Source organism: Dromaius novaehollandiae, chromosome 9 (assembly GCF_036370855.1).
Source record: "Dromaius novaehollandiae isolate bDroNov1 chromosome 9, bDroNov1.hap1, whole genome shotgun sequence".
NCBI classification, from domain to species: Eukaryota; Metazoa; Chordata; class Aves; order Casuariiformes; family Dromaiidae; genus Dromaius; species Dromaius novaehollandiae.
The window spans coordinates 20173827-20189208 of NC_088106.1; the positions used below are offsets into that span (position 1 = coordinate 20173827).

Genomic DNA, 15382 nt, shown 5'->3' on the forward strand with positions numbered 1-15382 from the left:
CCTCTTATTTGCAGTCCAGAGAATTTTTTACTTTATGATGGTTTCATGGAAGGTCAAATTTCAGTTTTTAACTATTTAATAGTATTTGTGCACATTTCATTATACTAGCTTTCCTCCATTTTTGCTAAACAGAAATCATCTCTCTCTCATCTCTATGTACAGGTGCAAATTTATCTAGGGGCACTGGGCAGTTCTAAAATGACACAGACAAAACTACACTGCTCTTCCTGCCCCTTTCAAATCAGAATTACCAAGACGCCCTGGTGAAGTCAGAAGTCTTTATGCAAAACAGAAGGAAATACTACAAGCATTACTGTAACACTAATATCTGCCACTTTACCTACTGGTAAAGGTTTAACCTTGAACGATCTGCAGCACACTGCCAAGTTCTCCCACAAGACGGCTCTACTTAAAATGACCAGAACACCTCCCAAGTGACAGAGGCAATGTTGTTCCTGCCCATACAAACAATGTGAGCCAACGCTCAGAGTCAGAATGCACCAGCATTGGTAACTTCATATTAAATTTAACACTGAGAAATATATAACCACTCAGAAATATGCAATACAAATACCTTCAACTGTTTTCTCTGCCACCCACTTCCTTCTCTCTCTCAGTCACCATCTCACCCATTGCATAGTTCACTCAGTCCCGCACTCCTTGCCTTGTCATCCGTTCCTCCACCAGTGCTGGGACCGACCAGTCGAGCTTTGCTCCTTTGCTACCCCATGCAAAGAGCAGCCGCAGTTCCAGGTGCTCGGCTGGCAGGCGGGGAGAGCTCTGCCCAGGTGAAGCCTGTTGGCAATTGCTGGAGAGAGAGAAGCCTGGGTGGGATTTCATTGTATGGTGGTAAAAGTCCCCCTGCCATGGCTCAGTTTACATTACAATCCTTAGCTCCAAATCTTTTGTTTCTGCTGTTTCCTCATGTGAGCCACAATCTTTGGGTCAGGATTCAAAGTTGGTGTCACCATTCAATTTTTTTTTAACCTCAGGTAAAAACAGAAGAATGAGGAATGAATAGAAAGGAATGGAATTAATGGAAAGATGTGGGCAAGTGTGAAAGGGGAGGGAGTGGGAGTTTAACTACTGCATGTGGTAGTTAATAGCAGTGCAGTTCACAAATGATTGCTAATATCTTTCCCCAAAAATACCAAATGGGACATTGTATTACAAGTAACATAACTGGTATTTTAACACAATCCTTTATTATGAAACAACAAAAAAAATACAAAAGTACCTAAAGCAGATGCATAAAAACACCCCTTTCACACTTGAGAATGCTATTTTTTTATTAAAAGCACTACACACAAACAAGTGGGGCCAGCCTACCGGGTTCATTCACAATCAGGTAACTGAGAAGATGGAGCCAGACTCTTCTCAGTGGCATCCAGTGACAGGAAAAGAGGCAATGAGCACAAATTGAAACACAGGAAATTTCATTTAAACATAGGAAAATACTTTTTTTTACTGTAAGGGTGATTGAACACTGGAACAGGTTGGTTGCCCAGAAAGGTTGTAGAGTCTCCATCCTTGGAGATATTCAAAACCCAGTGGGACACAGCCCTGGGCAACCTGTTCTAGTTGACCCAGCTCTGAGTAGCGGATGGTGGAGTTGATGATTTCCACAGGTCCCTTCCAACCTCAACTATTCCGTGATTGCACAATTCTACACCTAGGAGACGTCAGTGAACTCAAACCTGTAAAAATCTAGGTAACTTGTCTACTTCAGCAAAGCTGAAACCCAACAAAGAGAGTAAAAGAAAACAGATCTGGAAAACTAATATTTATTGACTATGAAATTCATGATGTTGGTCAAGGCACGTGCCAAACTGGATCATTCCTTGTCTTCAGTCAGCGCCATATTCTACAGGTGTTATCCTTGCTCCCTAGTAATAAATATACATTGTGAGGGAATACTTTGGCTATATTGTATAACTTACCCATTTTTGTTCAAACTTAAATCAACAGCTATCTAGAATTCAGATGATCCAGAGAAACAAATCTTTTCTGCGCATGACTAGCAAGAAATAGCAGGACCTGCAGTGATATTTTTAGTTGAGGTCATCCTGCACCCTGTATTTTGGTGGTTCAGCCAATAGATCCAAGCAAGCAATCACAAATACTCTATTTATGTGTTTTCCCACTCCCAGGACTTCCTTTTTCTGAAGTGAATGAAACCTAAACAGAGCGCAGTGCCAAATCCACAAAAGGTCTGCTCCCATTTAAGAAACTTTTCATTTTGCACATCCAGAGCTCCCTCACTGCAATGCAGCGTGAGAACATGCCTCAGCAACTGGTCTGTGGCTCATACATGACCATAGCACTGCTGGCAGGGAATGCCTATGCCTCTACTCAAATTTGATTGTGGCAGTACTCACTTAAGCCTCAGTTCCAAAGTGAGTTTCTAGCTTTTCTTGACTATATATTGAGATACTGCTAGTACCTGCATTTGAGATCTTTCAGACTCTATAAATTTTTGAATAACAAGATTTAAAATATAAGATTCTAAAAAATGAAGAAAAAGTCTACTTTGAAGAACATTAATTACCTGTAATGATTATATTGCCTTTGTAATTGAAAGCACAGGAGAATATTTCATCATTGTGACCCTCTAGTATCTGAATGCACTGTCCAGTAGCAGCATCCCAGAGTCGAGCAGTTTTATCAGAGCTGGCTGTTAGTATACGGTTGCCTTTAGGGTTGAAACATATCTTTAAGAAAAAAAGAGAAGAGTGATATTATTCAGCATGTCAGTATACCTAGAAAAGGAAGCATATCTAGTGATTAAAACATGAAACCAGAAGTCAGCAACTCTTGCATTTGGTTTTTCAGCTAAAATTAAGTACAGTATACCACTAGAGTCACCCCAGCAAACTTTTGCAGCTGGAAACTTTGTATACATACAAATGTCCATCCACACTGACCTCATTATAGGGCCAGGACTTTAGAGTATTATCCCACCAAATCACATTTGCTCTGCAATGGTAACAACTTTATTTAAACATCATTATTCCTATGTAAAATACGTATTTTATAGCATTCTACATTAAATGACAATGTCTCTGTAATATTCAAATTCCCACCGAAGGCAACTTATTTTGTAGGATGTCTTCATATTTTGTCAAACATTCATTGCCAAGTTTGCATGCATTTCCAGTTAATCACATATATTTTTAAAAGACTAACCAGAAAATACCAGGTGTATTATGTAATGCAATCTTGCTTAATTACTGAGGGCAAAATGCCCACTCCCCAGAAATCAAATTTCCAAGCAATAACGTTCCCAAGTGATCACAGCCATGAAGAACATCTGCAGAAATAGATTGACTTTTCAGAATGCTCCCAGATCAGCAAATTCTCACTTCCAACGAAGAAATCCATGCCAGCACTAAGGACCCTGACGGATATTGTCTGTAACCCTTCCACATTTCAGCAAATATTAACTGCATTCCTCAGCGCACAGTGAGTGTGAAGTATTGCACAGAATATACTAAGTGAGGAAAGACTAGCCCTTCTGAACTTAACATTCTCTCATTAGAGCAATTATAATCAACACAAGGAAAGACCGTGAGTTTTGTTTATGAAGAACTATTCTAATTTCAAAATATTAGTATTTCATTAACAAAAAGCATCAAAGTAGCACAGACTTAGCACACTAGCCTCAGAGCTAATGAAAACTAACTATCTGAAAGAATGAGAAAAAGTTACAAGGATTAAATAACAGCTTTTTTTAAACTAATTAATTAATTTAATTACTTATTGATATTAACTAAAATAAAAAAAAACGGAAGTAACTAAATGCCTTTGGAACTGAACTTTGGCACTGAAAATTGAGCTGGACAGGAAATTCAGTGAAGTACATGAGTGTACTTCTCATAACCAAGTGATTTTTGAAATGGGCTTTAGGCTTCCAATTCCCCTGTACAAATAGATGCACCATGTATTTTGTCACAGAAATATGATCTTTCTGTTCCCTTCCATAATCAGGCATGCAGAGAAATTAAAAAGAGTAAAGAGGAGTAGATCTAGTGAAAGCAAGGGAAGAGGGTGATGGTAAAAGTCTCAGAAGGCAATAGCCTTAAGATGTCATCAAGAGACTAAAAAATTTAACTTATTCTTTAACTTTCTTCCCGTGTTACGGAATAACTGGTGGATTGGATGTCACACAGAACTTAATAAGAAAGAGTGCAAATCATACAACTCACCTTTGAAATTTCACCTCCATGCCCTTCTATCTTTGCAATGCACATTTTTGTTTCTGCATTATAAACTCTTCCTGAGCCTGTTGTAGTAGATAAAAATCCATTTGTGATTATTCTGCTGAAGCATGTATTTTAATAAGAACATTTTAATAAATGAATGGGCCTCAGAAGGGCCTCATCCTCAGGTTTGATTTCAACAGAAGTAGACAGCAATCTTTCTAGTTTTCCCCAAGGAAAAAGGGTAACAGAGTATCTGTAATATGGTTGGAAAAGGTTAACTTCATAATGGCTTCTGCAGTGAAACTTGTAAAAAGTCCACTTTGAACAAGGACCACTTTAGTCTGTAATTTCAGAAAGTTTTTTACATTATATTCAGAAAGCTTTCATGACCTTTTAGATATTTGTTGTATTTAATAAGCTATTAATTATATTTAATAAGCTAGTCATTGTATTTCAAAAGGCTTTTTACATTATATTATGTCTTCACTTAGCAACTACAGCAAATCAGATCCAAGTAGTGCTCCCCCACCTAGTCTGGTATGCTGTTCCTGAAAGTGCAGAATCAATATACTAAATAAGTATGTAAAAAAAAGATGGTATCATCATTATGTGCTATAATAAAACACTGTGCAGGTGAATACAGGAAGCTATTTATTGTGATTCATAAAAAATAATAAGCATACAAAATTTGCTGCATATCAATAATAAAACACAATTGCTTAGTTCACTAGCTCTTTACTATGCATTCTCTTGCTGTGCATTAGGAAGACCTAGTAGCAAATCCACTACTAAACTTCCAACCACCTTTTTCATTTAAGCCTAAATTTGAGCCACCTAAACCAAACTTCACTCAAAACCTACCTCCCTATATTTTTTAAACATACTTCCAGCCACAAGAAATTTATTTCCCTAAAAGCCTGAGGTTAAAGAAGAAAGATGTTTTGATTTGATTAGTGTGTGAAAAATACGAAAATTTTCACTGGGGAAAACTTTTTAAGTTTAATGCTAAACTTTCTATAATGGAACAAACATAGCTTGATCTGTAGTTTCAGTCATGAAACTCTGCTTTGATCAAGCTGCATTTAGAGCAAAACTAAAGAAAAAGGACAAATGTGTTTTTACACTACCATTGCAATCCTTATAGCAGTCCCAATCCAAATCATTTCACTTACCATCAGCAGAGGCAGTTGCAATACGCTGGCCAGCATAATCAAAACAGACATCCAATATTTCATCACTGTGACCTGTCAAAGTTGCTATATGTGTCCCAGTCATAGCATTCCACAGCTGCAGATGCATAAAAATAAATAAATAAACCATCTAAAATATTCTACGTAAATAAGGGTAATTTTGGTGTTTATTTTGACTAATTTCCTTGATAGATATCTAGCTGATCAGTAACGTGACATGTATAGGGCCTTTCTGATGTCTGACTAGATGTGTTAATGTTAAACCTGAATATAAACTAATAAAGAGTCACTGCTTAGAGTTTAATGCAATCCAATATATATTATATTTTGGAGTATTGATTAAATGAGATTTAAAAATATATATCATTATTTAACTGGGCTTCACTGAAATGAATAAGCTCATATAAAAAGCTCCTAGGTATATTTTCATATAAAGTAGCTGATGAGGAAGCTTCAGCAGAAACTGAGCTGAAAAGAATTCTAAAAATACAGTAAAAAAGCTATCAGAGAGAAAAATCAAACTCAGGAAAAGAACCAGTATCTATCTAAATTACTACAATCTGCTTATGCTACCGGAAAAGCAGTAGCTACTTAATTAAGAGATGATACTTTTGTCAAGGGTAATAATACGCAATGTGTGGGATCTAGCAAGTGAAGCCAATCAAATTAGTCCAGTTCACTCCCCCTTGTGCACATCTTAGTCAAAACTAAAAAACTGGAATGTATTTTGCTCTCCTAGTTCCTTTTTTTCCCCTAAATATAGCTGTTATGAACTCCCGTTTATTTTAGCTGTGATACCACAAAGATATTTATTCAGATGAGACTCCATTAATTCATCTTGTGGAATGTCTTCCAAGCTATTCAGTTTCTACACGTGATATGGTAGGCTTGGACCTCAGAAGCATGTCAGATGCTGGATTCCCCCAATTCCTCCTCTAATAAGCAAAACTCCACCCTTATGGTAACAACTTCTTCTGCAATAAACTGTGAAGAGTTGGATTCAGAAATATTATAGCTTTATCTGTTCTGTAGAGGGCAAAATAAAGGATGCTATAAATATGGGTGCTCTACTCTAAATGCTAGCAGACCAAATTTGCAGAACTTCTGAGCACCTCCACCTCAATTCTGTTTCAGTGATGTGCAGAGGAGGGTAGACAAACTCTCACCATTGAAATGTACACCTTTTCCAATTTAACACTCAAAATCACAGATATTCTTACTGAAAACCTATCTTCTACTGACCTGCCAAAAGTCACATTTGATGGCTGTGCCACAAGAAGCAATAAGCAATAACCTCTGAGTTAGGTTCCATGACATGAACTGTAAAACAGTCCTTTCTCTTTGATACCACAGCAGTAAATTAGTTATAATGGCATTCCAAAACATGCCTTCTAGTTTAGCTGTACGGGGTAACCTTACAAATCACTCAGCTAATTTATAGAACAGGTTTTTAAATAAGCTACAATGTTTTTCTGAATCTGTAACAAAAACTGCAGGGATTCACCACTTTCTACATAAAATCTGACAATAAATTACTTGTTGCAGCAAGAGAGATCTTATACAGAAGCAGCACATCCATATTCCGATTCCTTACCATGCACGTTTTGTCCATTGATCCAGTAACAATGAGAGAGCAGTCCCAGTTGAACTGTGCACTGCTAATCTCTCCCCGGTGACCTATTAAAGTATGTAGCTTCCTACAAAAAAAAAAAAGAAAAAGAAAATTAATATTTTTAGTGTGTATTTTGATACAGGTATGTATTTTTAAGCAAGCTTGTAAGATTGTATAGTTAAGGGGTTCAGTCATCACTGTTTTATCCATTAAAGCACTTAAGTGGAGTGATACAGCTCATTTAGACTCTAGTACTACATCATCTCCATTTTTTCTCTTTGATACAAAGAGGAAATAGGGAGTAAAATGGAAGAGTCCTCTCTTCTCGTTAAGAATTATTTTAATGAATGTATTCCTGGTAAAACGTTATGACTTGGTAATGCCAGAAACAGATTTCTTTTATTCATCTACATCCAAAGTACAAACAGCAAGGTTTTCCACATTCATCTCCCAGTATTCTATTTCAACAAATTGCATACAGTGTATCTTTCAAATTCTGTATCACCAAAGTGTTTAATCTAAATCTTTTTATAAAATCCACTGCAGATCGACTGAGACTTAATCAGGTACTTAATTTGAGCATGTACTCAAGTAACTGACAAATGAGGGCAAAACTGAAATATGACTTCTAATCCTCATTAATGCTAAACATCTTGCTGCACAAGGACTGACAATGCTACTTCCATTAAATTCTTCAATCAGCTTTAGCTGAATAGAGAGGTACAATTAGCCATAAGCGCTTACTATGAATTAATGGCCTATAAAGCAATGAACTCTTTAAAAAAGATTAATTGATAGACATTAAAGGATTAGTAACTTCAGATATTATTACAATTCTAATATTACCATATCATTAATAGAAAACAGTTTTAAGTAGTGGACAAAGTAATGACTAGAAAAAGAACTAAATGAGTTTAAGTAACTGAAATGTTTTTATTAGTTGGATAAGATATAAGGAGCTAAATTAACATATATGCTGAATGAATAGATCATGAATAAATCATAATGCAAAATGCACAATGCACTCTTGAGCAAATGAATTTTCTATTTGTTTATGATAACAAAAACTTGATTATGCTCATGTCATCTTATAAAATTACTTCTTTTAACTTCTAACAATGTGAGTCTGTTGTAATTGTACAGACCTTTCTACAGTAAAAACAAAAATCAGCAAACAGAAAACAGAAACAGTGGGAAACTTCTTAATTTTGTGAATATTTTATTTGGCCATCAAGACTGCTGTTATTGTAATACCTAATACCTAATCATGACAAACATTTTGATTTCCAAATTTTGAAAAGGCAGTCCAATCTTCAACCTGCTAAAACTCCAATCAGTAAGCTGAATGAATAGCAATGTGTGCAACTTGTCTCATAGAAACCATGAATTAAGAGATATACAATTAGGAAAAGCCTGTACAACGGGGTTGTGAAATACCATAAAACTTCTCTATTTAAATTAAGAAAAAATTAAGGTTTAGTCATGCTAATACTTCTTTAGTCTTCAATTTCCACAAGTATTACTGGTATAAATATTCATGAATAGTGAAATTTAATATGTAGATGCTTTAGTATTTGCACCATAATTGTAAATAAGAAGAAACTCTCTCTCACACAGTGTTCTGGTGTCCCCCGCTCCCGACTCCAGTTACAGGCTGTTAAATCTGTCAAACGAAGCTCTGAAAGCACCTTCGAATGAACCATAGCTGACTGTGTTTGTCATTGACTGATGAAATACTTTTTCATATATTCCTCCCCCTTTTTTTTTTTCAATTTTAAACATTTTCAAAGTGAATCTTGAACCTTCCAAGATTTAAATTTCTTGTCCCTACTTCAGCTCCCTCAGGACAATTCTGGATAGCTATCAGAAAAAAACTGAGGAACACAGGCACTCATCAAAGTCAGCCAGCAAAACTGAAAGGATCTTGAAGCATCACAGTCGTATTTGCAGAGCGATGTTTCTCATATGTTCCATACAGTGAAAGAAAAGAGCACACACAACCCTACATACAAGATTTTTGCAAATTTCCCTGAACCAGGATTCAGAAAAGTAGGATTTGCTCACAAGTCTTTCTTAACTACAACCTTTCTCTATTACTAAATGTCTACATGACTCACTGCCACCTCAAAGACTGCATGCTGACCCTGGCACAATTATATTGCCCACTAGCTGACTACCAGAGCTACTAGTGTTTAAACAAGAATTTCCTCCTTCATATTCCACTTCCTGCTATTTGATCCTGATGTGAAGTCCACCGTCATTTCTTAGAAAAAAAGAATGCAACATGAAAATCCTAAGACTTTGGCTTCACTGCAGGTCCAGACGAGATGATGAAAGAAGAAGCTTTTTTCCAACAAACATTTGCAAGAACAGCAGGCTGAACAACAATCCTGAATGCAAACGCCTGATCTGCTGAGTGCCTCCTTAGTCATGCCAAACATTAAACTGCTTAAGTTGTATATGTTCAAAGCTTACAGAATCAAGCCCTAAATGATAAACCATGTGTACATTACTTTTTTTAATCACATGATTACTCTGATTTTGAAGCAATACACCTTAAGTTCATTATTCCAAGATATCACTATGCTTACACTTTCCCTTCACATATTAATTACAGAGATATTCCCCTTGCTCTCACAGACAGACATCTTCTCTGAAAATTTAATAGAATCTTTATCTTCATAAATTACATTGTCAGTAATCAGGGCAACCATTTTATTAATCCACTTATACTGAGTTTCCAGTTGAAAAAACAAGAGGATTTGTCAGGATAATATAACCAGCTAGTATTTAGCTACTACATTATTATTTGTTGGCATCATAATCGAGACATTTTGTTCTCTGCAGTCAGAGAGACCAAATTTTCTCTTTATAAACGTATACTGACATAAAGCAGCGTGAGAAGGAAAACAAACCCTCTACGTTTTTTAAAGACAAAGCAACCAGACTAATTTCCTATGACATAACATACCTTTTCTTTTTATTTTAACACTCTATTTCATCTAAAAAAAACTAGACACCTTCTAAACCATGAGTTTCCATACTGATAAAATATCTTCCTGTTTGGAGAATTCCCTAGTAACAAACACAGAATCACTCCATTCCATCTGCCTCCTTAGTATTCCTAAGAAAATGGAAATTTAGAATAAAAATCTAAACCTTTTGCACAGAAAATCATTTGGTGAGCAGGATTCCTTTTCAGAAGAAGAAAGGGAGCAAAAGTAATAAAAGGAAAGATGAAGGAACGCCTACGCAAAAAGAAGCAAAAGTGCAAGCTCTGTAATTCTTAGCTCAACGTTGTCCTTTCCATTTGCCATTAAAACATGAAATGCAAAATGACATTTATTAATACTTTAGTACCTGCCAGTGCCAACATCCCACACTGCAACTGTATGGTCAAAGGAGCCAGTGATAATCCTATCTCCTGTGGTGTTAAAAGACAACGCAATAATTTCTGCTGAGTGCCCCTGAGAGGATATTAAAAAAGGAGTATGAGAATGTAAGTAAGACTTTTTCCAGACTTAGTTCAATAGGTAGCTTTTTCAGTAGCATTAAGGAAATCAAAGGAGTTTTATTTGTATTGTTGTATAATCCTTCTATAACGCTTTAACATATAACTGCCTTGTCCAGTATATCACAATTTTGACAGAAAGATCTACTGGGCTGTGGAATAGTCAATATCCCAATAACTGCAAAAATCAGGCACATCACTTAAGCACTAACCAATAAAACGCATGAGCAATTCTGCAATGATAGATAATGAATCAGACGTGTAACTGTTCTTTTCCATATCTGCTTTAAACAGAATCGTTTTTGTTCACCAACACATACTAATATCAGATGATTTATTTACAGTAAACTACAGTACAGCTTGTCATTGGCCTTGGTGCAGATGCTTGGAGAAATGACCATTAAGCATACTTGGAAGCTGAAGATCTGCCTCTTCCAATGCTCTTTCCTCTGCTTAAGGCTCTAAGGGAGAGAAAGTCAAGGAGGAGGAACTGCCTCCCCCGCTCTATAGGTCACATACACCAAAGAAAGAAGCTTATGCGCTGCCCATTATTTAGAATTTGTGTGAGAGAGACGTATGGAAACTTAACTGCTCTGGCCAAAACACTGAATCCATGAAATCCTGGCATGCCATATAAAGCAAAGAGAAATTATAGTCCAGAGATACCAAGATAACTTTCCTCTGCTTACTTTTTCAGGAAGACAACCCATAAAGATGTAGCTTCTGACATTAATGTCCTCAAAGTTGCTTTACGTTAATGCAGAGGAGGCAATAAATTACAGTATAGCAACGTTTTAGTAAGTAATGGAAGGCATTCCGACCTGTAACAGTAAAGTCACTGAAATGAGAAAATCTGTCTTTTGATGAATCATATTTATTATAAAACACCATAGATTCCTTATTCCCTTCAAGTTTGCTTAATCTGTTTTGTAATGGCAGTCACTGTACGACACACCTGGTAACAGAAATTTAAGTTTTAAAACACAAATTAATAAGTATACTGTCACTTATCTCAGTCAGAAAACTAAAAAAGAAAGAAACACCTTAAAAAAATATAAAGAAGGAAAGCATACACGTAAAGTGACTGCTTCTTCTCCTTTCTCTATATCCCACAGCTTGGCTGTAGTATCCATGCTTCCAGTTGCCACTAAGGTGCTTTGAAGATTAAAGGATAAACATACCTGTAGCAAAAAAACATTGGAGAAAAAAAGTGGGAAAGAAGATGATTTATATAAATTTTCTGAAAACAATGGGTCAGGATTAAAATTTCTGAATACGACAACAGTCCCACTTAATAGTTTATGACCTACAGAAAATTGCAAGGTGGTTCTGACAGTTCACTAAGAAAGCAACAAATCCTTATCACATAGCTTGGAGGACTACTAAAATCAATTGGATTTACTGGCTGCTTTACAATGACTATGTGTTAAAAAAAAGACTTACGGGAACATTTCCTGTATTATTTTCTGAGCCTGGATCAAAATTCAGTTTTTAGGGGTTCTTTCATTTTGCATCACAGAGAAAAGCTATTTAGCTCCCAAAGTTTAAATCAAAACCAGGACTGAAGCAGTTATTTAATTTATTAAAAACAACGATTAATTGGCAATCAGAGAACTATACATTCAGGATGAGGACCAGAAATGTAACACACAAACCACAACATTAGATACTTATGTAATGTACATAAACACCTACACATTTCTAAACATCCTTCTGTAACCCCAGGAAGTTTTAATCACACGCACACATTCACACTGCCGCATGTGCGCACATCCCCTTCTCGCGTGGGTTAGAGGCTCACCCTCCCTTCCAGGAGTACAGCTTCCTGCAGACATGCGTGCCCTGATTTATGGGAACCGTGCCGCCCCTACAACCTGCTGATCCACACACTGGAGGGAAGGCAGCCAAATTCACATATATACACTTTTGAGGGGGGCTCTACTTGTTGCACCTTGTGCTGACAACCCACTAGCTGGATGCAGATGCCAACAGGGAGGTCGCTCTTCCTGGTCTGGGGCAGACAGAGTGATGCCAGCAGGGCCACTTCTGGCAGTGCCAAAGCCGGTTTTGACTACTGCTGTTTCCAGGCAAGTGCCTCCTCCCCCTTGTTACAAATTGCCTTGCTTCTTTCATTCTTCTTTTCAGGCTCTTCTACTTCTTTGTTTCAAACATCTCTTTGAAATCCCCAGTTACTGTTCAATCCGGCTGACAGCTGTCCTCCTCTCTAACATCATCACTTGGGGGGCTGATGGATGCCTTGCTCTTCAACACGATCAGTCTGGGGCAAACCAAGTGTGTGTATTTCACTCACACATGCTGTGTACACTCACACTCTTATCTTAACAGCTGTTGTTATCTAGGCCATTTGCCAAAGGTTGGATGTGTCCTCACCATTTCATATTTATTTAATAATGAAAAAGCATGAACGAAACCTTATCAATTTCCTTAATTCATTTTTCACATTAAAAAATGATGTAGTCAGCTCCCTGCTCTTTGTATTATTCAATATGATTGTCCTGCTAATAAAGAACAGGAGGTGCCACATAAAAAGGAAAACAGTATTTGAGGTCACTGGTGCATTTTCATTATGATGCCCTTTTCTTTTTTAATATTGAATAGACATGGACATGCCCTTGCCAGCAATGCAACACGTGCAATAACAGTCTTCTTCTAGAAACAGGTCTCATATAGAAAAACACAGAATTTTCTGCTGGGTGCACTCTTCTACCAAATATTTGTTAGCACAGCTCAGAACATGTTAGGCCTAATCCCACCCCTATGGAAGTCAGAGGAAATTGAAAGGGCCTTTAAATATTTAGCTACCTGATTTGTAGAAGCAAAATCACTACAGTCTGTCTCAGTAAGCAAATGTGTTTTTTGTCCTAAGAGATAACTGTTTCAAAATATCTGTAGAACCAAAAACCTACTGAAACCAACCCAGCTTCCACCAAGGTAAATCAGCATTTTCGTACACTAGTTATAGGTCTTGCAATCTACAAATGAAATGTAGCGTTTTTCCAGAAACAGTTTCCGGAAATGCTTTACTCAGTAATGATTCTATAGCTACTTTTATGCAGAAATATATTCTGCACCAAAAGAGTGTTTCAGTAGATTGGCCCTGCTCTTTTAAACTGAAATGCTGTCAATCAATACAGTTACTTTTGCTATCAGGCCTCCTAGTGCATTGAAAAGGAAACTGAGCATTTCTAAGCTTAAACTGTTTTGCTGTCATATGTCTTTGGCATTTCTGTATCCCACATATTCTCAGTTAACATACTTAAAATGCTATTTTATTTTGGAAATTCTTCTATGACTCCCATCGGTCCTATACTATTAGTACAAATGTTAATGTAAAAGACAGCAATTCAAGCAATGATGTTCTTGTATATTCATTTCTGCAAATATGAAAGGCAGTGTAAAATATTAGAAAAAATGGGTAAAATGTAAACAAATCAAGGAATAATATGTGCAATAAACTGAAAATTCAGATTGTTCTATTGTTTTCAAAAATGTGTTAACATTTGACAAACAAGAGCAACTGTAACAAGCTAAGAATAAAAATAACCTCTCAAACTGTGTACAATGTTTTGTTCTATTTCTTAAGAACTGTCAGAATGCTTTTTCATACATGTTCACGCACAATGTCTGTATGTGAGAATAGATGCAGAATAGGAGCCCCTTCCAGTGTCAGCTCACAGACACTTGAAGCCCACAGCTATGTATGACTTTGTATGGAATGTAGAGGAATAAGAAATGTCCATCAGTACTCACTATTTCTGCTGTATGTCCTCTGAAAGTATGATAACATTTTCCTGTTTCTGTACTCCACAATTTGCAGGTTTTATCAAAAGATCCAGTGGCAATCTTGTCACTAAATGGAAAAACACTGTCATTTTTATTTAGAAAAGAAAAGAGAAAATCTGATTTCAAAGACAGTAGAAATCAGAAACAATACACTAACTTCAAAGCATAACAGCAGTATATTTCTTCAAACTCTCAGGCACAAGCTCTTAGCTTAGCAATAAACTTATTCAATTGGTAGTGGCTGCTCCTGTGCAGATTTGCAAGGAGAAGAATGGGAGCTGGGAACTTCTCTCCTTGTGCTCCTGTATATAGAGCAAAGGACAATTTCCTTCACTTCTGTCCGTGGTCACACACCCTCTGTACGAGCTTGACAAAGTCACAGGTCAACAGATCAAGAGCTCTTGCAAGAAGCTCATGAAGTGATTTCTGCTCTTGCATGCATTTTGCTACATTACAAGATCCTGGAGCAGGCTTTCACAAATTGAAGTTATATTACAGTAAAAAAAAATTGCAGAAATAATTAGTTTGTAAAACAACCACTGTGCCTATCCATTAGGGCAGAGGTGTTCATAACTGTTGACTAACTTACACTAGGGGTGAGGTTATCTGCTGTGCTTCCAGACATACTCAAAAGTAATGTCATTTCATCAGACAGACCTCTCATGCATTCAGGGTTTGTTTGTTTTGTAAACAGTTATAAATCGGTATTATAAACAGCTTACCCGAACTTCAAAGGTCCAACTCTCCTCCCACTGAAGTCAATGGGAGTGTTGTAACTAAACGCAATTAGAGCAAGACCGAACTGAAGTTAGGTGCCCAGAAAATGCAGTGAGGGACACTGTACAGAAACCTAGAGATTATCAGAAAAACACCCTTTTTTACCGGACTTTTAATGTAAAAGTAGCTCAAGAGTTTCATCAGGCTTTCTCTCATACAAATAGCAGATATTTGCTACATATTGCTTCTCCACTTTTATGAGTTTATGTCACAGTCTAATTATTGATCTCAGAACAAATTTTTGTCATATGTAGTTCCTCTGGACCAAGTAGAACAATTTCATAGA

The 15382-nt window shown here is 36.7% G+C and overlaps 1 protein-coding gene across 5 annotated transcripts in view; it reads right to left on the reverse strand.

The window, feature by feature from the left end:
* Window positions 1–1186: 1186 nt before the first annotated feature.
* DAW1 (dynein assembly factor with WD repeats 1) overlaps window positions 1187–15382 on the reverse strand; it is a 34758-nt gene continuing 20562 nt past the window's right edge. For all 5 annotated transcript variants that reach the window (XM_064516884.1, XM_026109793.2, XM_026109792.2 and 2 more), the window contains 8 exons: window positions 14287–14386; window positions 11589–11696; window positions 10365–10471; window positions 6987–7089; window positions 5375–5489; window positions 4206–4282; window positions 2549–2711; window positions 1187–1886 (listed from right to left, as the gene is read on the reverse strand). In XM_064516884.1, the coding sequence (XP_064372954.1) occupies window positions 1852–1886; window positions 2549–2711; window positions 4206–4282; window positions 5375–5489; window positions 6987–7089; window positions 10365–10471; window positions 11589–11696; window positions 14287–14386 (808 nt within the window). In that variant the 3' untranslated portion in view covers window positions 1187–1851. The remainder of the gene's footprint in view (window positions 1887–2548; window positions 2712–4205; window positions 4283–5374; window positions 5490–6986; window positions 7090–10364; window positions 10472–11588; window positions 11697–14286; window positions 14387–15382) is intronic.